The sequence below is a fragment of the Enhydra lutris genome, unplaced genomic scaffold (genome assembly GCF_002288905.1).
Source record: "Enhydra lutris kenyoni isolate GAN:26980312 unplaced genomic scaffold, ASM228890v2 scaffoldscaffold6, whole genome shotgun sequence".
In the NCBI taxonomy this organism is placed as follows: domain Eukaryota; kingdom Metazoa; phylum Chordata; class Mammalia; order Carnivora; family Mustelidae; genus Enhydra; species Enhydra lutris.
This window is the reverse complement of record NW_019154090.1, coordinates 20,719,350-20,746,033: the sequence shown is the minus strand read 5'-3', so window position 1 is coordinate 20,746,033 and position 26,684 is coordinate 20,719,350. Positions and strand designations below refer to the sequence as shown.

Genomic DNA, 26,684 nt, shown 5'->3' with positions numbered 1-26,684 from the left:
CTGCCTTCGGCTCGGGTCATGATCTCAGGGTACTGGGATCGAGCCCCGCATCGGGCTCTCTGCTCAGCGGGGAGCCTGCTTCCCTCCTCTCTCTCTCTGCCTGCCTCCCTGCCTGCTTGTGATCTCTGTCTGTCAAGTAAATAAATAAAAAAAAAAAAATCTAAAAAAAAAATGTATGCATATATGGACATTATTAAAGAGAAGGGATATCCTGTGAAGGAAGAAATCAGACAATAAATTTTTTTTAAAGACTATGGAAATTAAAAATCTGAATTTGGGGGAGGGTGGCAGGCAATGCTTTCTTTTCACAGAGCTGAGACATAGCAGACAACCGTCTTCAAAATCTGGAATGGAAAAAACCAGACACTTAGCTGCAGAAGAAAGCCCGGGGTCTTGGCTTTATAGCTTTTAATGTCTTTGGAATTGGGCTGGGCATCAAGTGCCTTTTCCAGAAGAGGCCAGAGAAGATCAGTCCCACTTGGTTTTTAAGGCCTTAGTCAGCCCAGTGGCCAGCAGATGCTGGAGGGACACATCGTGCTGGGAGTACACCAAGTTCTTCCCCATCCAGTCCTAAGTCTAGCCCCCCCACCCCGCCAAAATGAACATAACCAGATTTGCTTGTTTGGGGTCTGCTTGTTGATCCCATAGGTTCCTGGATCTCCACCCAGTTTAACTGTTAAAACACCACTCCCAGACAAGACCTCACAGTCTTCGAATGTGTAAGGTTTTTCCTCGAGGTCTTCAACAAACTCTCCTAAGGAGTCCAGGGTCTTCTCTGCCAGTCTTTTATGGGTGGTCTCATCCAGAGAGCGAGGGTCCCCCGAAGTTCCCGCTGTCCACACAGTCATCAGACACCTGCTTTTTGACATTCACAATGTGATGAAGGCCATGGAGGCTCAAACCAGCAGGCCTGGGTAGTGCAGTCCCCATGTGCGGGCCACCGTGGCTGTAAGGCGGACGTCCTCCATCACCCTGGGAGGTGCCCCGTGGTGCAGGAGGGGGTCAGCTGCGGGGCGCTGAGTGACCACATGCTGCTCACAATCTGCGGCCACTGCGCCCTCCCTCCAAGGTCAAAGACATGCGGAGAGTACGATGTAGAGGACTCGTGTTATCATGTGCGCTTCTTTTGTCACAAAGGACTTCTGCAAAGATGAGAAAGACACTGCCTCTGGGACAGAAAGCTGGAGGCCTGGGGACAGTAGTGGAAGGAAGAGCTGTTGTCACCCTTTTATACCATTTGTACCATTTTTATCATGAACAGATATTGTCTATAAGGATATTGTGTAAACAGTGGTGCCTGGGTGGCTCAGCTTGGTCCGGGTCATGAGATCGAGTCCCACTGGGGCTCTGAGCTCAGCACCAAGTCTGCTTAGGGTTCTCTCTCTCTCTCTCTCTCTCTCCCTCCCTCCCCTTTTGTCCCTCCCCCTGCTCACACCCTGTGCACACACATTCTCTCTCTCAAATAAATAAATAACTTAAAAAAAATGTTTTGTAATCAGTAAGCTAGAGCTTCAGCTCAGTTCTGGAAGAAGGTGAGGGGTGGGATTGAGTCTGGATAGAGGATTAATGACAGACACAATGTCCCTGATGCAGGTCAAGGTCTGTGCAGGCCTGCGGTGCACCCAACAGAGAGTTCAAGTGGTCCCATCATGGGGGAGAAGAAAAATGCCCAGGCTGGGCCACCCTTGGGTATTCACAGGGTGGCATGCACTCCTTATCTTTGGAAGAAGAGGGATTTCGGTGGTGGCCAGTGAGGAGACCAGTCCCAGGACAAGGCGGCAGAGGGTACACTAAGTCAGATGGGTACAGGATGCCTGGGAGGTTCTGATGAAGAGGTAGTGCCCGTGAAATTGTGTCAAAGGCAGGCCTTCAGCACAGAGCTTGTGTGGGGCTTAAACCCTGGAGTTCTGACGCATGAACTTCCAATTCCCTGGACATGACCTCAAGTTTTGGCCAAAGGAGAAGTGAAAGCCACAATTAGGAGGTTTTCTCTACTGCTGGTTTTGCATCTCTGGCAAGATGAGATGTCTCAGGAGGTCAGCTTGGGGGATGGTCCCCAGTGCATTCGACCTCTCTGCCTAGGCTCAGCAGGTCCCAGACACTCCAGTGCATTCCCAAATGTTATCTTATTTAATCTCCACAGAAATCCTGCAAGCTTGGTAAAATTATGCCCATTTGGGGGATGGGACAGAGGCTTATGGAGGGACAGTCATGTAGGTCCTTGATGCAAATTCCAGCATCCCCAAGACTTGAACTGCTATCCTCACTCCTTACAGTTGATGGGACACTATTATGAGCTGGATTGCCCTCCGCAAATTCATATGTTGAAATTGTAGCCCCCAACTCCTCAGAATGTGATGCTATTGGGAAATAGGATCATTGCAGAGGTAATTGATTAAGATGGGTCATTAAGGTGGGCTTCTAATCCAAAGGACTGGTGTCTTTATTGAAAGAGAGAAATTTGGAGACAGCCACATGCCCAGGGAGAACTCCATGGACAATGAAGGCAGAAGGCACAAAATGCCAACGATTGGCAGAGAGCCCCAGAAGCGAGGGGAGAGGACTGGAGTGGATCTCCCTCGCAGCCCTGAGAAGACTCAGTGCCCCCGATTCCTCGATCCCAGATGTCAAGGCCCTGGAACTGTGAGAAAATAAATTTCTGTTATTGAATCCTGCCAGCTTGTTCACCCTGTCACAGAGGCCCAGGAAACTGACATGGGCAGTCTGAGTCTGTTCTGTCTCCCAAACTACCCTGAAGTCCAAGCCCATGGGCCCCCTTCATGTAGATCTTCATCCTCCAGCTGCTGGGCAGAACCCAGACCTGAGCTGGCCAGGCTCCTGATTAAACTCTTTCCAGGAGGATGTCAACAAAGACCCTCTACTATCCCTTCTCCAGACCATCTGACAGGAGAGAGGAAAAGATTCTTGACTGTTCCCCTAAACAAAACTGAGACAAAGGGGCCCCCAGAAGAATGAGGATGTCCTAGAGATGTAGGCACTGTGACAAGCAAAGAAAAGGCAAGGACCACTCCCCTGATGTCTCATCTTCCAAAGGGAAGTGAAACTAGACTCAACTCTGGCCACAGGCCTAGGATCAAGGACATATTGGGGGCCGCAAGGAGAGGGCAATTCTCCCAAAGGTCAATTCCTGCCTGGAACAGCTGCTTGGAATTGAGCGCCTCAGTAACAGGGCCCCCGTGGGCCTCAGTTTACCCACCCTGAGCTGATGGATATCAAGTTTGGTCGGTGCTGAGGAGCCGCAGCATGGGCCACTCACCAGCCCTGAGATACACGGAGAGGACTTCCAGCGCCCCCCGGTAACCCCTCCCTCCTTCCTTACAGGTCAGAGTAGGGGAGAGGGAGGGAGGGTTGCATGAAGAGACAACCAGCCCCCACACACACACATGTGCACACATGCATGCCCATGTAAGCACACACGCACGGATACACACATGCGCACAGACACACTCATGTGCAAACATGCTCACATACCATTGCACATGTGGACATACATGTACACACACGGGCACATACATGCTTGCCTGCTCCAAGCCGTGAGAGCCTCCAGATGCCTGCCCGGGGCAGAGAGAAAACACTGAGTGGTGGAATATGAGATTCAGGTTTACAAGCACAGGACCAAGTCATAAATTAAACTGAACGCGATGGAAATATTTGAATCGGGACCAAGAGGTCACGAAAGGAGCCACCATCCAGGGGTAAAGGAAAATCTAACACAACATAGAGGTGATCAATGATGGGAAAATGAAAACTTTTCCTTGTTCATACTTCAACCAGGCTATCCAGGCCCTTCAAGAGGAGATTCTGTCCATGTTTATGCCTGGTCTTCGGCCACGCTCTTGTTCATTCCCGCCTCTCACCCTACAGCTCCTTGTGCTTTCCAGGATGTGCAGTGCTGCCTCAGGCTTCCGTGTCTTGGCTCATTCTGTTCCCTCTGTCCAGGATACCTTTCCTCTCTGTGACTACTTACCAAACTCCTACACATATTTCAAAACCCAGACCAAGTGCCTCTCCTGTCTTGATTGCTCCCTCTCTGGGCTCCCACGGGCCCTAGGATGTAAGGTGTCAAATCACCTTCGATGTCTTACCCCAGTGGAGTTTCATGTTGTTTTGTTGCAGAGGCGATAGGAGCCGATGGGATGCAGAAAAGGGTTGAGAGCCAGACCCCTCGCTGTCCGTCTTGCTATACGGATTGACTGCTGAGCCATGTGGATGTATTTCCTACGTGAAGAAAATTAAAGATACGATACAATACAATAAAAGGATTGGTCCAGCGGCTGTGTGCACTGTTCTACAATAAACAGGAGTGAAGTACTGACACATGAAATACCAGGGATTCCTCTCAAAGACGTAATGCTGTGTGAAAGAAGGCGGTCAGCACAGCTGGGATGCAGACTGCTCGGTTCCATTCGCACAAAGCTCTGGAACAGGCAAAATGAACGGACGGTCTCGGAAAGCAGGTCCATGGTTTTCAGGGGTAGGAGGTGGGATCAGAGATTGGCCGGGAAGAGGCACGAGGGAGATCCTTGGGGTGATGCAAGTGTTTTTATCTTGATGACGATGTGGGTACACGGATATACACATGTGTCAAAACTCATTGAACTGTACACTTAAAATGTCTGCATGTATTGCATATACATTATACCTTAATAAAGTTGATTTAAAACAATGTAGGCAAGAGAAAAAAAAAATGTGAAGCCATTGGGAGCCTAGAACTGCAGAATCCATTTGTTGTATGTGTGGCCTGGCTGGTGATGGTCTCCTGTGGTATCAGTGGGGACCGGCGGGATCCGGGGAAGCCAGAGCGCAGGCTCGGCAGGAAGCTGGTGGAAGGTCCGGTTGGAGAAATCAGAGTCAGGCTGTGCTGCCACGCTGGATGTTTACATTTCAATCCGTAGATAATGAATGGGGAGTGAGTGGAGGTGTGCCGCTAGACAGAGGCGTTGCAGGGAGGGTCCTCGGGCAGCACTGGGCAGCAGAGCTTGGAAGAGGAAGAAGCTGGAGGCGGTGGCCCCACTTCCGCTACCCTCCGGCCAGAAATAAACCTCAAACAATTTCACAAGCAAACTTCTCCCCATCTCCACTTGCTGAAAATTGGGCTGCCGCAAAGCCTTGAACCTTCCCCGCCCTCTCTCCCAACAGGCTCAGTTCCTCATCTGGCTGCTGGCCTTATAAGCACTTCAGCCCTGCTGTCACCTTCGGGGAGGGAGGCTCCTGCAGAGAGACTCTGACCAACCTCCGCCTGGGTCCTCGCTGAGGACAGGATGATGGCCAGATCGTACTTTGTGGTAGTGGCGCTACTGTTGCTGGCAGAGGTCTCTGGATTCGAAGAAGGGGCATCTAATCCTGGGTTCGTGGCCAGAATCACCAGGAAAGGCCTGGAATATGGTAAGGGTGGGGGAGGGTCAGCCATTTCTCTGGTGCCCACTATTGCCCACCAGAGTGGCGTAGACAAGGGTACTCTGGACAAGGGTCCACAAGCTGGGGTTCTTCCCCCACCTGGCTCAGAAACCTTGAATGTGTCTCCCTCTGGGCTTCAGTTTCCTGGTCTTGAGTATCACAAGTGAAGGATGGGACTAGACCCGCATTTTCCCGAGGGGGGTCAGTGGACCACCCCGGAATTGCTGTGACCTATGTTAAAATACAGATTCCAAATATCTGTCTCTGGGCAACTGAAGCTAGGCCTGGGAATCTGCATTGTGAACATATGGCCCGGGCAACTGAAAAACCTGAAGGTTTGACCATGCATCAGTAAGTCCTCAAAAGCCCCACTGTATTACATCATTGCTTCCACGATCTTGTTGAGTAGATAAATAACATTTACCTGGCACTTTGAGTTCACAATCTAATTTAATTCTCACACTCCGGTGGGTATCATCACTATGACCATTGTACAGATTGGGGGGAAGCGAGGATCAAGGAATTTAAGACACTTGCCTGGGAGCACAGGGAGAAGAAGTGGCAAGTCCTACATTCTGTCCCAGCCCGTGTGATTTCAGAGCCCGGCCACTCGACTGTGGGGCTTGGCTGCCTCCCATGGAAGGAGCTGACTCCCACTACTTCCCCTCAGCCCGCCGATTCGGAGTAGCCATCCTGAAGAAGGAGCTGTCTATGATCAAATTGCCTGATTTCTCCGGAAGCTTCAAAGTCGGCTGGATCAAAAGCGTGGCCTATGACTTTTACAGGTGAGGTCTCCATTCTCCACCGTAGGGGTAGGTGAGGAGGTAAAATGGGGGCCTAGGTTCTTGGGAGAGGGGGATAAACACAGAATCATCACTTGGATTAAAGGCAAAACAATCGTGACCAGCTCTTGTGGGGCTTCTGGAAGGTGCTGTATGTTTCTTGAATCATCAGGATGGGAGGGAGAGTCTTGAAAAACATTCACAGACTCTGAGGTCAGTCCTGCAGAAACTAGCCCTAGATTTTTTCTCTGCCAGAGACCTCTGGCTACTCTTCTGATTGCCTAGATGGGAGACCTCCTTGAGATATTCTATCCATTCCTCCGAAGCCTTTGGAGCCGTAATGGGTCTGTAATGAAGGACTTTAAGTTGTTCTGGAAACTGTTTGCATTTTATTTGCACACTACTTCTTGAAGATGGCATCCACAACTAACCCTAGTGAGGAATAAAACAGGCAGCCTCTGGGTCCAGGTGAACCAGCCCTGGTTCCTCGTCTCCCTCCCCATAAGGCTTAACTGACCTTGACCTCCCTGTAGCTGTTACACAGTCAATCTTAGAGTCTTCACACTTTACTCTTTCTTTAGCCATTCCTTGATTGCATGGATTTTTCTTCCCCAGGCCCCTAAGTGTCCATAATAGGTTCTTGGGGATCATTTATTCATCCCTGATAGAAAAGGCTGCCTCTTGAAATCCTCCCCAAGTCTCCCAGGATAATTTCCTGAAGGCAGTGAGCAAAAAGGAGGTACTTTAAATTTGCATGCGCGCACACACACACACACACACACACACACACACACACATACAATACTGAGGCCACGCCACTTAGAGGTCAAGGGCCTTTCCCACAGCCCTAGAGCACCCCTCGCATCTGGTTTTCACAATAGGCCACTATGGTTTGTTAACATGTCTAGATCTGCCACCAACTGCGAGCTCTTCAAAGGCAGGATCTCAGTGGATGTTTGTTGAGTGAATTCATGAGTGTTGCTGCAACAAGAGCCACAAACTCAAATGGCCACAAGGAGGGGGTGACATAGAGGAGTGTACCAGGCAGGAGGACTATCCCCATCACAGACCAGCCAAAAAAGCAGAATCCACACGAGGAACTTCAGTGGAGGGACTCTAATACAGGGAATTTTCTAGAAAGGTGTTAGAACAACCGAAAAGCCCAAGAGGGAACAGTGAAGCAGCCCAGGAATTAGCAACAACAGAAAGTCACTAACAACTCCAGAGCCGGAGAGCCTCACACGGAGGACTGGTATGCGCCTGGCTTTCCTGGGTTTGATATTCTGCCTTCCTTCCCCAGACTGAAGATCCATCACTTTGAGCTCAGGAACTCGGATCTGAGGCTACGCCCAAGGCAGGGGGTCAGAGCTTCCCTGTCCAATAACTACGTGTTTATCAGTGGGAACTGGAAGGTGAAAAAGGCTTTCGTGTGAGTAGTACTCAGGTTAGAATGTCTCTCAGACAACCAGTCTACAAAGGAACAAATCTGACCATCTCCAAGCCTCCAACCCCATCTGTAAAATTTGGATTAGTAATATCCCACTTCTGGGGCACCTGGGTGGCTCAGTGGGGTAAGCCTTTGCCTTCGACTCAGGTCATTATCCTGGAGTCCTAGGATCGAGCCCCACAACGGGCTCTCTGCTCAGCAGGGAGCCTGCTTCCCCCTCTCATTCTGCCTTGCCTCTGCCAACTTGTGATCTCTGTCTGTCAAATAAATAAATAAAATCCTTAAATAATAATAATAATAATAATAATAGCCTACCTCACTGATAAAGCTGTGGATTAAGTAAAATAACAGACGGAATGCACTTAGCAGTTTGCCTTTCTGGCACACAGCAGGTGCTTAATAAATGCTGGCTGCAAAGTAGAGGCTCAGGGTACACAGCTAGGTAGTAAGGACCTGGGGACTGGTCTTTCGGCTCCTCTTCCTGGAGGTGACTGATCATACACCATTTGCTTCCTGTAACTCCCGACCAGCACCCTAGATGGGACTTTCGATGTGAGTGTGGATGACATTTCCATCTCAGTTTCTCTGAACTTGGGCAAGGACCCGTCCGGACGGCCCACTGCCTCCGTGGCCCACTGCCGCAACTCCATCGGCCACATGAGTGTTGACATTTCCGGACAACTAAGGTAAGTGAGTCCATGCCCTTGCTGGCGGTTGTCCGAGACGCCTCGGCATCCGGTCCACCCAGGGACGCTCCTGATGGGGCATAGAGAACGATTTCAGGCGCATCAGGATCAGAGGCTGGCAAACTAAGAGCCTGCGGGCCAATCCAGTCTGCACTATGTTTTTGTAAATAAAGTCATCAGAGCACAGCCACGCTCATCTGCTCACATCTGGTCTGCGGCTGCTTTAGGGTTACAACAACAGAGTAGCTGTAACAGAGACCATGTGGCCTGCGGTGCCCAAAATATTGACTGTCCGGCCCTTTAAGAAAAAGTCTGCTGGGGCACCTGGGTGGCTCAGTCTGCTGAGCATCAGGCTCTTGTTTTCCACTCAGGTCATGATCTCAGGGCTGTGGGACTGAGCCCCATAGGGAGCCCCATGAGGCTCAGCGCAGAGTCTGCGGGAGAGACTTTCTCTCTCTCTCCCTCGGCCCCCTCCCCCTACTCACACTCTCCTTAAATAAATAAAATCTGAAGGAAAGAAAGAGAGAGAAAGAGGGAGAAGGGAGGGAGGAAGGAAAGGAGGGAGGGAGACAATCTGCTGACACCTGGGCGAGTGGTCTTTAATGGCAATCCAGCATTCTGAAGTGACTTGCTGGGAGGAGATACTCAGTGAATAGCGAAGGAATAAGGCCAGTCCCCAGAGTGACTGCCTTCCCACTCTGTCTGGGTTGGCACTGCCTCCCTCAGATCCTGGCAGGACCCAGAGGCAGCTCAAAAGGCCTCGCTGACAAGGATCTGATGACAAGAATCCTCCCAGGAGTGTGGGCGGGGTTAAGGGGTGTGTTCAGCAGGGGATGTTAAAGAGCCTGGAGGGACAGTAGGGAGCTATTACTGCCCCTAGGGCTGAAGGTGAAAGGGGACAGAAGAGTGTCACCAGAGCCCAGAAAGAGCCAGAATCTTGGAGAAGGGGCATGGGGCAGGTGTGTAGTGCACAGCAGGGGCACACGTGGGCATAAGTGCCCCAGCTCCTCTCTCTGCTTAATGCCTGTGCCCCCCATTAGCCAGACAGCAAAAGAGCTTGAGAGAGGAATCTACACATGTCAGCCACCCAGGACACAGAGAGGAGACAGAGGGCACGGGTGACTGGCAGTGGGGGGCGGTAAGTGGCAAACAGAACAAATGGCCAATTGCCCCTTTGCTGGACATGTATTGGCTGGGTGACCATGTTGGGGTGGACAAATGTCAGCAGAAAAGTGGGGTCCTCTAACCCTCTCAGTTTTAGGGGAATTTATATTTTAGAGAACCCAGAGACTTCGCTGTGCATTCACTCAACGGATAGATGTTTTCTGCACAAATACTAAAGCCTTTGAACTCAAGGCTGCCATTTGGAAAAGGAAACTGTGAGTGGAGACTGAATAGCTTGAAACCACTGTGTTGTTTGAACGGGGTGGGCATAATACCCCATTTCTCAGGAGCAAAGCTGTGAAATTCTGTGTGGTTTACATGCACACACACACACACACAGTGGGGGTGGACACAGTGGGGGCCAGAAAAACATTTTTGTTCATTTGTTAGGGTGGTGATAGCTGCACAGTTGGGTGCTATTGATAGGGACACAGAACCATGAGCACCCAGGGTTTGACCAAAATGGGGAGCTGCTAGATTTCCTCAGTCATTCAGTTAACAAATATTTACTGATGCTCTATTATTCGTCAGATCCTGAGCTAAATGTTAGGAATATAAGATGATGCAAAAGAGACAGGGTCTCCACCCTGGTGCAATGTATAGTCTAGTGGGGGAAGGAGACATAAAGTATTTTAACATATATTGAATATTGTGATAACATGTTTAAAAGGAGAGAGTCCAGATGCTATGAATGTAGAGGGTTTGGCTAACATCTGGAGCAGAGACAGTTTCTTCAAGGAAAGGATATCTGAAATGAGACTTGAATTTTATTATATGTGCTGTCGAAGCGAGTACGAGCCTTGAATTTTAGCCAAAGAGGAGGGGAGAACTTCTCTGGTGGAGGAAGAAGCATGTGCAAAGATCCTGAGGCATGAAAAGCCTGAGCTTCCCAGGAAGCAAGCAGGGATCAGTGTACCTGAAGGGGTGGTGATTGATTAGAAAAAGTGAAGTGAATAAGCAGTAGCCAAACTCTAGTCTCTATCCTGAAGTAAGGCAGTGGGAAGCCACTGGAGGATTTTAAGAAAGGCAGGGATATAATCAGATTGGCCCTTTTGAAAGGTCACTTCCTGGGGCACCTGGGTGGCTCAGTTGGTTAAGGGACTGCCTTCAGCTCAGGTCGTGATCCCAGAGTTCTCGGAAGTACCTGTGGCAGATTTACGAGATTGGACCGAATTTGGGTGACAAGAGGAGGAATGGGGCCAGGATGACTTAAGGTAGCCTGTGATCCTTGGAAATTTTCTTACTGCTTCAATCTGTCCTACTTCAACCTCATGTTGGAGGGGTAGCCAGAGATGTTGGAGAGGACAGACTTTTCTAGAAGTAACACCCTCACCCACAGCTATCAGGGACTCCAGCCAGCTTCTCTACACCTGGGGTCATTCAGACCCACAGAGGGCCCAACGTTCAGCCGGTCTATGTCCTGGGCTGGCTCAGGGGACAGAATCCTGGAAAGGTCAAGATGCTTTCTGCAGAACACCCAGAAAATACTTGTGTCCAATTTTACTGCATGAATTGATAGTATACATACAGTTATAATACACACCACTCAATCAGCAAGTATGCAACAGTAAGGGAAAATTTGTGGGAGAAGAACATTTTATCAGACATAATTCCACTAACTTAGTTCACTTATGTCCCACAATCTCTTACCTTCACTCCAGCTGAGAACACGGCATGCAATGTCTGTTCTGGGCCATGATTCTCACGGAGCACTATCTGTGGTGGGGAAGGGTCTCTGGGGGCAGCTTTACCTGAAGTGGGTTAGACTCAAATCACGTGCTCCATGAATGTATTCACCAGTGTCCCTCAACAGCTAACTCAGGGCTGAGCTGGTAGGAGGAGCTCTGTCAAAGTTTGTTGAATGAATGAGTGAGTGACTACTTGCTAAACTGCCAGGTAAGTGGTTCTGTGGATTTTTTAGGGTATAAAGAATAGGCCTGAATGCCCCCCTTCTTTCTCTTTTATTGAGGTACAAATGACATAGTACTTTCAGGTATACGACACAATGATGCGATCCTTGTCGATACTGTGAAATGATCAACCACAAGAAGTTCGTTAACATCTGTCACTGTGCATAGTTACAAAATTTTTTTATTGTGATGAAAACTTTTTAAGATCTACTCTTAGCAACTTTCAAATATGCAACCCAGTATTATGAACTCTAGTCCCTTGTTTGTGTATCACATCCCCAGAACCTAGTTATGTATAACTGGAAAATTTTTTATTATAACTTATTTATACCTGGAAGTTTGTACCTTTTGACCTCCTTCACCCATTTCAGCCTCTGCCCTGAAGACATCAGTGTGTTCTCTGTATCTGTGAGCTTGGCCGTTGTTGGTTTTTTTTGGATTCCATGTATAAGTGAGATCGTGTGGTATCTGTCTTTCTCTGTCTGACTTAATTCATTTAATGTAATAGTCCTAAGGTCCATCCATGTTGTTGCAAATGGTAAGATATCCTTTTCTATGGCTAGCTAATATTCCTGTGTATCTGTGTGTGTGTGTGTGTATGTGTGCACGTACACCACATTTTCTTTATCCTTTCATCCACTGATGAACACTTAGGTTGTTTCCATATCTTGGCTATAATAAATAAGATTGCAATGAACAAGGGGGTGCAAATATCTTTTCAAATTAGCATTTTGTTTTCTTCAGATAAATACCCAGAAGTAGAACTGGTGGATCATACGGTAGTTTTATCTTTAACTTCTTGAGGACCCTCCACACTGTTTTCCATACTAGTTGCACCAACTGACATTCTCACTAACAGTATATGAGAGCTCCCCATCTAGTTGGGTCCCTTCTTGGGATAACATGGGGGAAGGTCAGATCCATGGGTAGCCCTCCCTTTGGGAGTCCTAGTTAATCATAAAGTGGATCCTGACCCTCTTTCCTCTTTTTTCCTAGCTGGATCCTGAACCTCTTCCATGAAAGAATTGAAAACAATTTCAAAAATATCTTGGAACAAAAGGTAAAAAAAAGGATGAGTAGATTTGTGGTTAACACGAGGATCACCAGCAGGTACATATTTGGTATTTAGAAACAGCCTTGTCTCGTAAGTGCACCATCATTTGAATTTGCTTAGCAAAACTTTCTTCATTCGTGGTGCCAAGGCAAACTTCAAGGCTTTCTCAAGTTTGTATGACCACAGATGCTAACCTGGCACTTGGAACTGGCAGAGTGTCTGTATCTAGTTGTAGAGGCTGTTACAGAGATAGGGAGAAGTGACCTTACATCCTTCCTTCACACCATACACAAAATCAAGTCCAGGTGGTCTAAGGATTTAAATGCCAAAACAAATCCAAAACTTTTTAGGAGAAAATCTAGGATATCTTTCTCACTTTGAGGAGAGGAAAATATTTCTTAAACAAGACTCACCCCCGGGGTGCCTGGGTGGCTCAGTGGGTTAAGCCTCTGCCTTCAGCTCAGGTCATGATCCCAGGGTGCTGGGATTGAGCCCCGCATTGGGCTCTCTGCTCAGCGGGGAGCCTGCTTCCCCTCTCTCTCTGCCTGCCTCTCTGCCTTCTTGTGATCTCTCTCTCTCTGTGTCAAATAAAAAGAAAAAAAAAAAAAAAGACTCACCCCCCCCCCAAATGCACCATATTGAGAACAATAGTGGGGCTGGCTTCAGTACCTCTTACCTCTGGAAAAAGCCTTGGAGGCAAAGAGTGCCTCTTCCATTTACCTGGTGTGTATCTTTGGGCACGGACCCCCTAAAGCCTCATTCTACTCATTTATAAAATGCAGACAAGGACCCCTACCCTGAAGGGGGCTGGTAAGGATTTGATTCAATAACCACCTAGCACGCCTGGCACACGGGCTGTGCTCAGAGCACTCAACAGTATTGCAGAGTCATTTCTCAACCACATTCCACCTTCTGGAATCTTTGCTCCTGAGTGTATGGGTTCTGCGGTCAGACCCTTGGGTTTGAATCCCAGCTCGGCCCCTTTGCTGCTCTGATGCCGTGGTTAACGGGCTTACCCTCTCTGAACCTTGGGATTCTTGTCTGTGAAACAGGAATAATGACAGCATCTACCCTGCAGGGCTGTTGGGAGGGCTGTGTGATGTCATACACACAGGCACCGACAAGTGCCTCGTGCAGAGGAAGGACAGAGTAAATCGCGAGAGGTTAGTTTCATTGTCATTTATGCCCCAGTAGCCCTGGGCAGCAGGCTGAGGCCAGAGGCAAGCTGTGCTCTCTGCTCTACAAATATAGGAAACACGGTCCAGAAAACTCTAGATACCATGTATCCAGGGGGGATAGGGTGGGTGCCAGAGAGGGTGAGCCCGAGGAGTGGTTAGTTTCAGGGGATGGGGCACTAACTTGGGCCCCCATGGGACTGAGAGTGCAGAGAGCTATGAAGAGAGAGAAGACCTCTGACCAGGGGACTTGGGGTAGACGAAATCAGGCCCCCAAAGGACTGGCCGCCCGGGTGGTCCTTCCCTTACCCTGTGCCCTAGGAGAGCCCAGGTCAGGCCCACCTGACACAGGCTGGCTCGGTGTTTGCACAAAATATTGGTACCCCTAGTGGGGAAGCTTCCCCCACACAAAGCGTTGATTTTAAGTGATGTGGAGCTTCAGTGCTGTGCCATGCAGAATGATGGAATGAACGACCCTTCCCCTTTGCAGTCCTTTTTCTTTCTTTTTTACACTAAAGGGAAATTCTCAGTTTGGGGCCAATGTATCCTGAACACTTTTAACAAAAAACGGGCATTTTCCAACTAGGCAACCCGATCTAGCCTAGCTTCCGGAACGTTTTCCCAGCCCCTTGTATTCTTTTTTCCCCAGTTCTGTCGTGTTTATGCCAAGGGATGCCAGTCTTCCGTTGACAAGTGATATAAAATTCCTATATTTTTTAAAAGGCCACTTGATGTAAAGTAAATAGTAAGTGAGTAGGTGGGAAAGGCAAAGTCATAGAGATGGTGTAGGAATAGCTGAAGTTAGGAAATTAGAAGGAGGGGGACTTCTGGAATCTCCCAAGCCCAAACTCCTGAGGAATGGGAATTCTCCGGAAAACTGTTCTTCTGGCTTTGCTTTGGGGCCCTCTGGTGGCTCTAGTGAGTACTGCATGCAGACCAGGCACCGCGCCTATTAGGATCTCTAATTCCCAGATATCCAGGAGCCTGGACAGAAAGAGAAGGGCCTGAGTCTTGAGGTGATGGAGACCCAAGAGCTGCTCCTACACCTGGAAGCTCTCCTGCTTTGCCCCTCGGCTCTCTAATAAATGCGTTTATGTGCTATACTTCTCGCCACTTAGCTGCCAAGGCATTGAACTGAGGACCATGACAATAGCAGACCCCAGAGCGGTGCCAACTTGGGCACCACTCACTTTTAATGTGGGTTCCAGAAAAGTCCAGGCACTTAAGCCGGGCCCATGTATGTGGCCAGCCCAATGGGACAGTGACCAAGTACTGTGTGTTGACAGAAATAGCAGTCTCTTCTCCCTTTCCACACGCTCCTCCACCCCTCACACACCCGCCTACAAGGTAGGGAGAAAAGCCAGGTCTCCTGGAGGGCGGTGGGGGAGGGGCAGCATCCAGGAGAGAGAAAGAGGGGAACTCACCTGACTTTCTCCCCCACTGTCGGCAGATCTGCGAAATGGTCAGGAAGTCAACCACCTCCTACCTGGAGCCCTATCTCCGGACTCTACCAGGTTTGGAGGCCCCCTCTCTTCTCTGGGTGCCATCAGATGCCGTGACATCTGCTACTCCCAGACCCATCATCACCATCATCTCCCATGAGCCCCAGGAGAACTTTCCCCATTGAGTGCCTCTCCATCCTACGAAGCTGGATACGGGGTGACCATCTCTCTTAGGGGTCTGTTCTAGAGGTAGGGAAGTAAGGCGACTGAGCATCGTGACTCGGAAGCATGCTGGGAGCACGAGGTGGGCAGAGGATGACAAGTACATGGGAGAGGCATGTGTTGGATCCGTCCTGGCCACTTTAACAAAACAGGGATGCTCTGAGATCCCTGTGTAGGGGCGGGGATCCCCCCAGTCCTGACCCCCTGGCTGCCACAGGGACCTTTTACAATCACACATCAGGTCGGGTCTCCCCTGTTCTTGGAACCCATGGAAGACTCCTCTGACTCTTAGGACACTGAGCCCCCCTTCGAGTGACAGGACCTTGCATGGTCTGGCAATGTGACTGGCTACACAGTCCCTATATGCCTCCAATATTGCTAATTCCTCTAATACACTCTCAGTGTCTCTACTATGCTCCTACTGCTACAAGATCTTTACACATGTCATTCACCTCCACCCTCCTTCACCCAGTCAACACCCACTCCTCCTTCAGATCACAGCCCAAGAAACACTTCCTCTGACTCCCTGTCCAAATCAGGTTGCAACCCACCCCCCTCACCATTTTACCCTCTGTTATATGACTGATGTCATCCTAGGGACTCAGGCTACCTGACGGAGTTGCAATCTTACCTTTATTTGCTCAAGTATTTAATTGTCTTTCCCTTTCCTCCCCCCAACCCTGGACTGCCAAAGGAGAGAGACTCTGACTCTCTCACTCAGCTGTCTCATCAGCCCCTTGCATTGTGCCTGGCATATAGCAGATGTTCAATAAATACTGAACGAATGAGTGAATGAATACAGCACTCTCTTTGTGACAGAAAGCACCAGGGATCAGCCCCAGCCCCATTTCCATTCTCCAAAAGCAAAAGTCCATGTGAAAGGAGAGCCTTGCAATTGTGCAGTGCACAACTCACACAACTGTGTTTGACTACCTTATTCATAACACTGTCTCTTTCCTGGTCCACAGTTATCCTTATGATTGACCAGATTGCTGGCATTGACTACAGTTTAGTAGGTGCTCCCCAAGTGAATTCTCAAGTCCTAGACACACCCTTCAAGGTAAGTTGCCATGGAGAAAGGACCATAGAGCTAAGAACTGACAGAAAATCAGTACTACCTCCCAGAGTTGGGAGGTACTACCCTCCTTCTCTAGTCCATCTGCCCATAAGTTCCCATCCCTGGCCAGTGCCCACAGCAGCAATAGGAAACTAGTGTGCCCCCTCTTTATTCCAGTCTCTTCCACAGTTCCCTGGGGGCTGAGCCAGGTCCAGCAGTGCCATCTTCCTCCAATTTTATTTACTTAATGACCACTTATATGCATCTTAATGTGCCAGAAACTGAGTATTTGTACAAATGTTCCCTTATATGTCATGCCACCTCTATGAAATAGAAGCCATCAGCATCACCCACGCTCTGCAGATAAAGAGTTTGAGGCACAAGCTAGGGAACCACCCAAAGTCCCAGAGCTAGTAAGTGACAGTTAACCTCTAGAGTCCATACTTCTCACCACCAGGCCACATCCTAAGCCCAGGAGAACACAAGGTGTACCTCCCCAATAGGAAGCTGTAATGTAAAACGGGGATTTCAGGCAGCCGCCAGTGTCTAAATGTTGTGGGGCCAGAAGGAACATTTCAGGACCCCAGGTCCACATTCTGGAGAGGAACCACTACCCAGACCACCACACAGGGCACAGGAGGCTTCCCCGGTCTTCCCCTGGACACCTTTTCCTGGCACCCTCCCTGGTAGAAACCTTGGGTGGGCAATGTGTCCTTCTGTCTCCAGGGTAAATTCTTTGGCCAAAACTGGCACTCCCCAGCCCTCTTCGATGCTCCGTCCATCAGGCTGCCGAAGAAACATGACCACATGGTCTACTTTGCTATCTCTGAATATGTCCTCAACACAGCCAGCTGGGTTTACCACCAAGCTGGACGCATGAACTTCACCATCCAAAACCGTCATGTGAGTAGGGGAAGGAGAAGGCTGGTGGGGTGGGGTGGAGGGGGGAGGGATCCCAGGAGAGAGCGTCAGACCGAACTGTAGACCAAGCTTGGGGGTTTCCAGGAACCAGGGAAAGAATGCATAATCTGAAGCCTGCCAAATATGGGTTCAAATCCAGGCTATGCACGTGGATCCCAACAGTGTCTAGTCCCCAGAGATCGTGTTAGAGATTGTCTGTTAAGAGTTTAGCTTCTGATGCATGATACACAGTAGCTATTGTTGGGAATACTTCAACAAAAATACAACAGACTGGGAAGTGACACATCAGGTCCTCCAAGCAGTAGATGCCAAGGCAGTACTAGACTTGGAAGAGTGGAAGAGATGGATTAGGGGAGCGCCCACGAATGATAAAGGAGAGAGGAAGGAGAAGTATGAGGGGAGAGAGCTACCCAACCCCCCCCCGCCCCCCCAGCTGCACTGGTCCTGCAACCATGGAGGAGAGGGGAAGACAGGTACCCTGGCCAGAAGTGCTGCCCTGAGAAGACTCAGCTCAGCTGAGGGAGAGCACAGAACAGAGCCTGCTTCTCAGAAGAGTGCCAGAGCAGCCAGAAATTGGGCGAGCCTGGCTCCAGGCTAACATCCCCTGAGGGATCATTCCAGCCTGACCGCAGGCAATTAGGAAGGCTTGACCTGGTGGGGCCTCCCACACTGGACGTGGTGTCAGGACAGTGCTCCTCAGTCTCTGGAGGGAGCTGTGGGCAAGGACTCAAGCCTCCACCCCATCCCCTCCCCTGGCAGGGGCTGGTGGTGCTCTTAGGCTTATCTGCATTCCAAGCCTAGACACCCCATTCCGAGGTCTCCTTACGGGTGGAGGGAGTGGGGGACCCTCAGATGAGTCTGTTTCAGGTTCTTCTGCTGAGACCCCCTTGCTGGGGCCTGGAGGACAGCTTTCTCCTATCTGACTCAGTCTCGGTGCTTTTCTACTGGCCCTCCTCCCCCTGGATCCATAAAACAGCAGGAGCCTTTTCTTTGGGGCTCCCCTGGCAATAAGATGACCCCCTCCTCCCTTCTGCTGATGCATCTGACCTCACAGGTGCCGGGCCACGGGGCCAGTACCAGAGTGGGGGCCAGTACCCTTTCCTGTTAAGCCTCTTGCCTACACTATCACACGAAGTGCACGAGAGCTGGTTACTTTCCGTTTGGCTCATTGTCTTGATCCTGCCTGTGATGTGACAAAACTCCCCAGTGCAACACCCAGCTGTGCTCGGTCAGGGGCTGCGGGCTGTCTGGGAGAGCACGGCCCCAGCATGAATGGCTGTCAGCCAACTGTCCTTCTCGCTGGGAAGCCCCTGAAGGGAGACCTGAGCCGTGCACCCCCACAGCCAAGCGCTACAGGAGCAGCCCGGGTCAAGAGGGAATCTTGACGGAGGAGGAGAGATCAAGGAAGGTGAGCTGTGTGCAGGTGCAGGTAGGGCTGGCCAAGCCGGAAGATCCGCAAGTCAGAGGGGCGGGTAGAGAGCAGCACCAGGAGAGAGGGTTAGAAAAGGTTTGGGGGGCAGCCATAGCTGGAAGTAGATTCAATCTAGGTTGTGGAGGTTATGCGCTCTCACCGGCCCTTGAGGGGGTCATCCTGAGAAATAATAAGTAACAAAAACAGACAGTAACTAAGAATTTACTGAGATCCCAGGCACTGCGCTTAGTGCTCTACCCAGGCACGGTCTCATTCAATCCTTGCCCATTCTGCATGGTTCGTGCTGTGATTATCATCTTCATTTTATAGAAGCAGAACCTAACAAAGCTTGCCAACAACCAGCCAGCTAAAAAATGGTGGGAGTAGTATTTGAACCCAAGCTGTCTGACCTCAAAGTCCGCATCTCTAACCGTTACCATGTCCTGCGTCTCAAGGAGCCTCCTGCTTCTCCTACTGCAGATTCCCCCGGACTCTCCGATCCGCCTGCACACCAGCTCATTCCGGGCCATTGCTCCTCGGGTAAGACCTCTAAACCTTCATCACAGAGAACTTGACCTAGACCAGATGTGGAGATTGTAGTCGCACATCAGTGAGCTGTGCAGAGACTGTTCTCAGGTCTTCCCCCTGAGCCTCTGCCCTCTTTCTCTAGCTGTCCAGGATGTACCCCAATATGGAGCTAGAGCTTGAGACAACACCTGAATCAGCTCCATTCCTGACGTTCACCCCTGGGAATGTGACCCTCATGCCGGTGATAGACATCCAGGCCTTTGTTCTCCTGCCTACCTCCTCCGACCGCAAGCTACTCTTCCGGCTCAGGGTGGTAAGTCTGATCTCCTGACAGAGCAGCAAAGTTACATCTACTGTGGGGTAAGCCCCTCCCTTCACTGAAGGACTGGGAGGCTGAAGGATGCTGGAGGCTGCTTCTGTCTGCCTGGAACGGGAGGGAACCTTGCATTCCCGGCCACAACAGCCAGGCTTCCCAAGGGTGCTCTTCACCAAATCATACACTGTGAGAGTTGCAAGAAACCTTAAAAGTCGGGGCATCTGCATGGTTCACTGGGTTAAGCCTCTGCCTTCAGCTCAGGTCATGGTCTCAGGTTCCTGGGATCGAGCCCCGCATCGGGCTCTCTGCTTGGCAGGGAGCCTGCTTCCTCTTCTCTCTCTGCCTCCCTCTCTGCCGACTTGTGATCTCTCTCTCTCTGTGTCAAATAAATAAATAAAATCTTTAAAAAAAAAAAAAAGAAACCTTAAAAGTCATTCACTCCAGCTAAGCTGGACGATTTTAGCTTATTCACTGCTACATTTGCTATAAAAATGGGCTCAATCTAAAGCATCACTCTTTTGAAATTGTTATAAATAAAATCATTAAATCATGTTTCAAAAGAAAGTATAAGATGTAAAGAACTCTTAGGACGGCAATACTCTCCAAATTGATTTACACATTCAACACAATCCCTATCGAAATTTCAGCTGTTTTTTGTTTTGTTTTGTTTTGTTTTGTTTGACGAGCCAGTCCTAAAATGTATATGTAAATTCAAGGGACCCAGAAGAGCCAAAACAATTTTCAAGAAGAAAAACGAGTTGTAGAACTCATTGTTCCCTGTTTCAAAACTTACTATTAAGGCTATAGTAATCAAGACAGTGTGATACTGGTACAAGGATAGACATACAGATCAACAGACTAGAACTGAGAATACATGAATAAATCACCATATTTTTAGACAACTGATTTTCAGCAAGGGGACCAACACAATTCAATGGGGAGGAATAAGCTTTTAAGAAATGGTGCTGGGGCAACAGGATATTCACATGCAGAAGAATAAAGCCAGACCCCTTTCTTATGCATACACAAAAATTGACTCCCAAGTGGACCCGAGCCCCAGATGTGAAAGCTAAAACCACAAAACTCTCAGAAAAAAACCCACAGTATTAAATCTTCATGACCTTGGGTTAGGCAAAGCCCTCTTAGATACAACTCAGAAGCATGAACAAAATAAATTAAAAATGGATAAATTGGATGTCACCAAAGTTAAAAACTTCATGCTTCCAAGGACATAATTCAGGAAAGTGAACAGATAACCCAAAGAAGGAGAGAAAATATTTTTAAATCGTATGTACGAGAAGGGACTTGTATACAGAATAAATAAAGAACTCTTACAACTCAGTCAAGAAAAAGACAGTTTAATTTCAAAATGGGCAAAACACTTCCTCCTCTGGGAAGATTGAGTAGATGTCCATTGTCCTCCCTACTCCTGCTGAGTCCAACCCAAAATCTTATACATTGCATATAAAATAAATAAGAAAACTCTAAAAGGCAGAGAGAAAAATGTAGATCAGCAAGAGGCTTCCAGATCTAAGGAATAATATGATGATGATGAGCTCCCTGGGGTTTCTTTTTGCCCTGAATATTCTAATTTGGGGCAACCCAGAATTACCAACAGGCATGAACAAGAAAGAGCTCAAATAACCTCCTCTCTCTCTAGCCAGAGGACCCAAACGGGAGAAGCCTGGTAAGATAGAAAACTTGTAAACGATCAATAACTGTGGTACTAAAGCCAAACACCAGAGAAAAAGCTATGGCCCTAACCCCACCCAGGCCAGTAAAGGCTGACTGGGGATTCAACCCTTAGACTGGCATGAGGTTGTAACAATAGCCCCGACGTCCTTGCTGGGGGGTGTCAGTGGAAGACAGAAAAGAACAAATGAATTAAGATATAGAACAATAGAAATTACCCAAATTCAATCATCTGGTTCAACCGCACCCCTCGACAGGCCAGGCTTCATTCTCACACCCAGCTGAGTGGTGGTGTATTTAAAGGTCCCTAGGGGTGGTGTTAGTGGTGTATTTAAAGGTCCCTAGGGCTTGGGGACTCTCTGAACTTCTCTTAGTAGCCTGCTTCAAAGCTCAGCCACACTTGCTGGGGGACGGTCTCTCTATCCGAATGCTCTGTGTCTTTAGCTTGGGCTTATTTGCCCTTCTCAATGCTTCCATTAAGACCTCTAAAACCTCAGCTCACCTTTCCTAAAGTCAGCTGTGGAGCCGCCAACATCCTACAGCCTCAGCGCATAATCCTTGGGTAGCTGCTTTTCGCCCACATGTCCCACATCTGGCTGTGGTTTCTGTTTCTGAAGATTTGTCTCCCGGACTGAGAGACAGCAGGATTTCTACATCACCTGAGAGTCTGGGGTATCCCCTTCTGCTTTTCTAGACAACCAACATCTCCGCCACCATCAGTGCGAACTCTGACAGGATTGTTGGTTCAGTGACCACAGGAAGGTAAGAGGCCACGGGCAAGGGGAGGAAATGCGGTAGGCTGGGGATAACCCAGCAATGACCAGAGGATCTAGTCTGTTCACTGATAGGGCTGGCTTTGACCCCTTGGGGACAGAGATCTCCAGTGGGGCTGGCTTATCCTCTATTCTGGGTGCCCCTTCAGAAAGGCCTGTTGACAATGCCTCAGTGGGAAACCCGGAAGACGGACAAGTTAGCACATAGCACAGGTGACATTCAGGACCCCATTCACTCTTAGGTCTCAGTGGAGGAGCTGAACTTCTCCAAAGGGATTACTCAGGAGCCATAATCAAGTTGGAAGATGTGGGGCTTTGCAAGGACTTTATATGTAAGATTAAGAAAAACTGTCAGTACTTCACATGAAGAAGGGAGGGGATTTTGGATGGAGAATTAAAGGTGCCCACGAGCCACTCCTTGCCGTTGCTCTGTCCAGATACCCAGTAGGCACAGACTCACTCAACCAGGAAGCCAGTGAGCAGGAGGGACTATACCACCAGCAGAGACTGGCACTTGCCCTGGTGGTGTCCTTCTCTGGGGCCCTCACCTGTGCCCCATGTCTCACCCACTCCGCATGCTGCCCCCCGGCTGAGGAGCAGGTCCACTGGGCGCATCAGAGGAACTAATTCCTGGCCTCGGGGTTAGATACCTGTTGGCTGAGAGAGTGCACTGACTCCATCAGAAAGAACTTCTCCTTAAGAGGTCTTTAAAAAAGAAGCTAATGGTGAGCATGTGGGCATTTTTGGAGGTCCCAGATCTTGAGTTTATGCCTCAGCCTGGCTTGGGGGGTCTGTAGCACCCAAGAGGACAGCCAATGGCCTTGGACTTTGGAGAGACAGCAAAGTAGGAGGACCTCACACAGGGGTTTTATCAAGGAATTTAGCAAAACTACTCTGCCCCAAGAGCAGAAAGCAAAAGATAGGTCCAGGGCAGTTAGAATCCCTGAACAAGGGAGCCGGGCCAGCAGCCAAAATCAGTGGGGGGAATTGGGGTTTGGCTTCTATAGTGATAACACCAGAGGATCCCTGAGTCGCTCTGCCGTCCTTCCCTCTGCTGTTTGCCAGCCTCACGCAGGTGCCTCTCCCTCCCACTGTTACTGTCTATTCCCACATTATGCAAATAATGCATGCTCCTGGCATGGAAATTGCAAAAGTGTTTTTTTAAAAAATCCCCCATAACCCTGCCACAGAGAGACTGTCACTACTGATAGTTTCACGTTTCCTCCCAGTCTTTTTTTCAATACACTTTTACATCATTGGACGTACAGACCACATCCTTTTAGCGTCCCATTTTTTTCCAGTTATTATTTATAGCATCCTCATTTATTTAAGGTATTGAAGATGCTCTGCCACCATAATTTGCAACCCTGTCACCTGTTCTTAAACCACTGTGCATGCTGAAAGCCTGAAATGCACAGGCACCACCTTGGAGGAGAACCCTTGGGCTGGCTATTGGCCCCCAGAAATGGTCCTGCCCATGAGCACTGCACTCCCCACCAGGGGAACTGCGAGGAAGTAGCAGCCACCGCTCGGGGTGACCCGTGCTTCTCTTTCTCCTTGCAGTAAGCTGAAATTGGAACTGAAACATTCCAACGTCCGTTTCATCAACGTGAGTGGTTTTCTCCTAGCACCTCTTGGGTATCTTCTTCAAGGGGGGCTTTAGGGGGCTCCAGGAGAAGTGCCAAGGCCCCCTCCCTCGAGAAGACGGCGCTGCAGTCTTACAGGAAGTGGACACCATGTCTGAAAGTTAATCATCTAAGAAGGGCACTGCCTGAGGGCTAACGGGGAGACAGGACATGGACAGGAAGAGCACAAGCTTTGAAGGAAGATAGAGCTGGGCTCTTACACCAGCCGTGCCACTTGTTACTGTGTGACCTTGAGAAAATAGCTTAACCTCTCTGAGCCTCAGTTTCCTTGACTGTAAAATGGGGAATACACAATAGCTACTTCAACCACGTCAAATGGGAACTAGAACATGAAACAGGGCAATGGGTTTAGGAAGACACTTTGGCAAAACTCTTCACACACGTAGTAAACTCTCAGTATGTGCTCACTATTGTAATAATAGTGGCATGGGAGCACAGTGCCTTACCCAAAGCCCGCAGGGCTGGTAAGCTTCAGAATTGAGATTTTATGAGAGGTAATTTGGAGGAGGCACCATAGGTGATGGAACTCTTCCAGCGGGATCTGGGACGGCACTCTATAATCAGACGCATTAATGCTTCGGCAACAGAATTTTAAAATATCCACACAAAGGGGAATAAAGAAACACTAAATTTCCCCACAGTGGTTCGGGTCAGGTTTTGCCATAGAATGAGCTGGTACATACCGATGGGGAATGAAATCCAGAGATGGGAGTTGAGGAGATGACGAATAAGGAGCTCTCTGTAGTGTGACAGTCACAGTCAACCCGTTCTGTAAGTGGGATGGCGTGTCGGTATTTCTGGAGGCTGGGGGCCAGCGAGACGTTCTTCCCTCAGACTCCTGTTCTCATTCATGTCTTGTTTGCTCCCCTCTTTGCTCCCCTCGCCCCCAACTCCAGGTGGAGCTGATGGAAGCCATCCTCAATTACTACGCGCTCCACACCATGTACCCCTCTCTCAACGGTAAGAATAAACTGCTCCTGGGGCGCCTGGGAGGCTCCATAGGTTCAGTGTCTGACTCTCGGTTTCAGCTCAGGTCATGGTCTCGGGGTCCTGGGATGGAGACCCGCACTGGGCTCTGCGCTTAGGCATGAGTCTGCTTGGGATTCGTTCTCTCCCTCTCCCTTTGCCCCTCCCTTGTTCAAATGCGCATGCACGCTCTGTGTGTGTGTGTCTGCGTGTGTGTGTGTGTGTCTCTCTCTCTCTAATAAATAAAATAAAATCTTTAAAAAAAAAAAAAAGAACAGCTGCTACTGACTGCCCCATGCAAATGTTAAATGCTACCCTTTCTGTAGGATTCACGATCAGTCAGTCATTCAACAAGCTGAGCCCCTCTTCTGCGCTGGCTGGGGTCCTGGCTATCCGTGAGCCTGCCCTCATGGAGCTTACACTCTGTTGGGAAGGGAGACGTGTAACAGGCAGTGACAACCAGTGCGATAAATGCTGTGACCGGAAGCACAGAGGGCTGCGGGAGCTAGCTGGGAGGGGGCACTGAATGTGACTTCCAGGAGGCAAGAGTCAAGTTGAGTCCCAAAGCACAGGGAGTTAGGCCAAGGGAGGAGGGGCATTCCAAGCCGCACCTAGAGTTAGCACCCCTGGGTTTTGGTCCAGGTTAGATCACTGACTGGCCAGGTGAGCTCGATGGAAATAGGGCTTGGCACAGTGGCTGTCTGAGAACCCAGCTGGCCTCCTCCCATGCCAGGACCCTCTCTGGCCAACCTCACCATCTGCCTTTTACCACCATGAGAGAAGAGCAGGGCAGCTGTCCTGGAAAAGAGAAAGGGGAGGAGACGCTGGTCCTCAAGGATGAGTCCCTGGTCAGAAGCATGGCATGCTCCATCCCAGGAGCCATTGGCTGGGAAAGGCTGTCTACATCTGTCCCCTCCTGAAGAAGCTGCATTTACCAGGCATTTACATCTCCGTGCCCACCGCCAACAGAAAACCAACCCTGAATCCAATAGCTGACCACATTTTGAAGTAGCCCGTCCTCTCACTGGCCAGTGGCAAATGCCGTGTGTGTCCATGCCTCCCCAGCCTTCCCCATCCAGCCTGTGTCTCTCTGCTCTTATCTTCCAGCAAAGCTTGAGAAGGGCTTCCCTCTCCCTCTGCCGAGGGACACCCACCTCAACAGTTTGGAGCTCCAAGTCCACGAGGTCAGTGAGAAGTGGCGTCTGAGTGGGGGAGCTCTAAGACCTCCTGGGAGGGCTGTTTCGGGGCTGGTAGAATTAGGGGGAGCCCTTGACTCCTACTCACATCCTGAACCTAGTGTTTATAGGAGAAAATATTTTTGTTTCGAATTTTGGAGTACAGAGGGCAAGTACATTGATTGTGTGGAATCCTGACTTCCACATGAGCTCAGTTTCCTGTAATTCAGTCCCAATGTGTCAGCTGAACATCAGCAACGGGCAGGGCCCATTAGCCATGTATGGCAGGAAGGGGTCAGATTAGATGCTCCACTTTGGGGTTAATGAGAGTCTCCACGGGGCCACGGGCCAGCCTTGATCCCTGCCGTGGCAGCCAAGGATGATCCTGGAGCAAAATCGACCAGGACTTTTAGGGCAAGAAGCACATCAGGAGCAGGGACAGGGACAGTGACAGCTCACTCTGTAACTCCAGAGGTACCAACGTCTTCACTGTTCATAATTTGTTCTCATGTAATCCTGAACCACATCCGCTTAAACTAATTGTGTGCGGAGAGTGAATTCAGGCGGCACCCACACATGCATTGTTCTCCTGGGAGAAAAAAGCTTTTGGAGGACAGTGACATTCTTGTGTGCCTTCCAAATCACGATACTGGGAAATGCAAATAAATTCCCAGGGTCAGGCAGCTAGGAGGGACAGTGTTTTCTAAAGGCCTCCCAGGCCAAAAGGCCTGGTTTTTGCCCTGATCTGGCTTTCGGGTCAAGTGAGAACTTGCCTCTCCCACTGAAGGGTTCTCTTTCAGGAAGCTCCTAACCTCTGGCACGCAGAAAATGAGCTTTCTTGTCTGTCCTTTTTGCCTTCTCTCCAGAACTTCTTGCTCTTGGGGGCCAACCTTGATTAG

General features: G+C 49.5%; 1 protein-coding gene and 1 pseudogene across 1 annotated transcript; one reads left to right on the top strand and one right to left on the bottom strand.

Annotated features, from left to right (window-relative positions):
• Window positions 1-293: 293 nt before the first annotated feature.
• LOC111141862 overlaps window positions 294-26,684 on the bottom strand; it is a 38,505-nt pseudogene continuing 12,114 nt past the window's right edge.
• On the top strand, window positions 5,283-26,684 carry LOC111141859 (lipopolysaccharide-binding protein-like). The gene is made up of 15 exons (XM_022494704.1): window positions 5,283-5,406; window positions 6,089-6,203; window positions 7,501-7,629; window positions 8,178-8,333; window positions 12,404-12,467; window positions 15,087-15,150; window positions 16,269-16,360; window positions 17,084-17,260; window positions 19,170-19,229; window positions 19,360-19,530; window positions 21,920-21,987; window positions 23,562-23,607; window positions 24,541-24,604; window positions 25,718-25,794; window positions 26,652-26,684. The coding sequence occupies exons 1-15, from the start codon at window positions 5,283-5,285 to the stop codon at window positions 26,682-26,684; spliced, it is 1,440 nt and encodes a 479-aa protein (XP_022350412.1).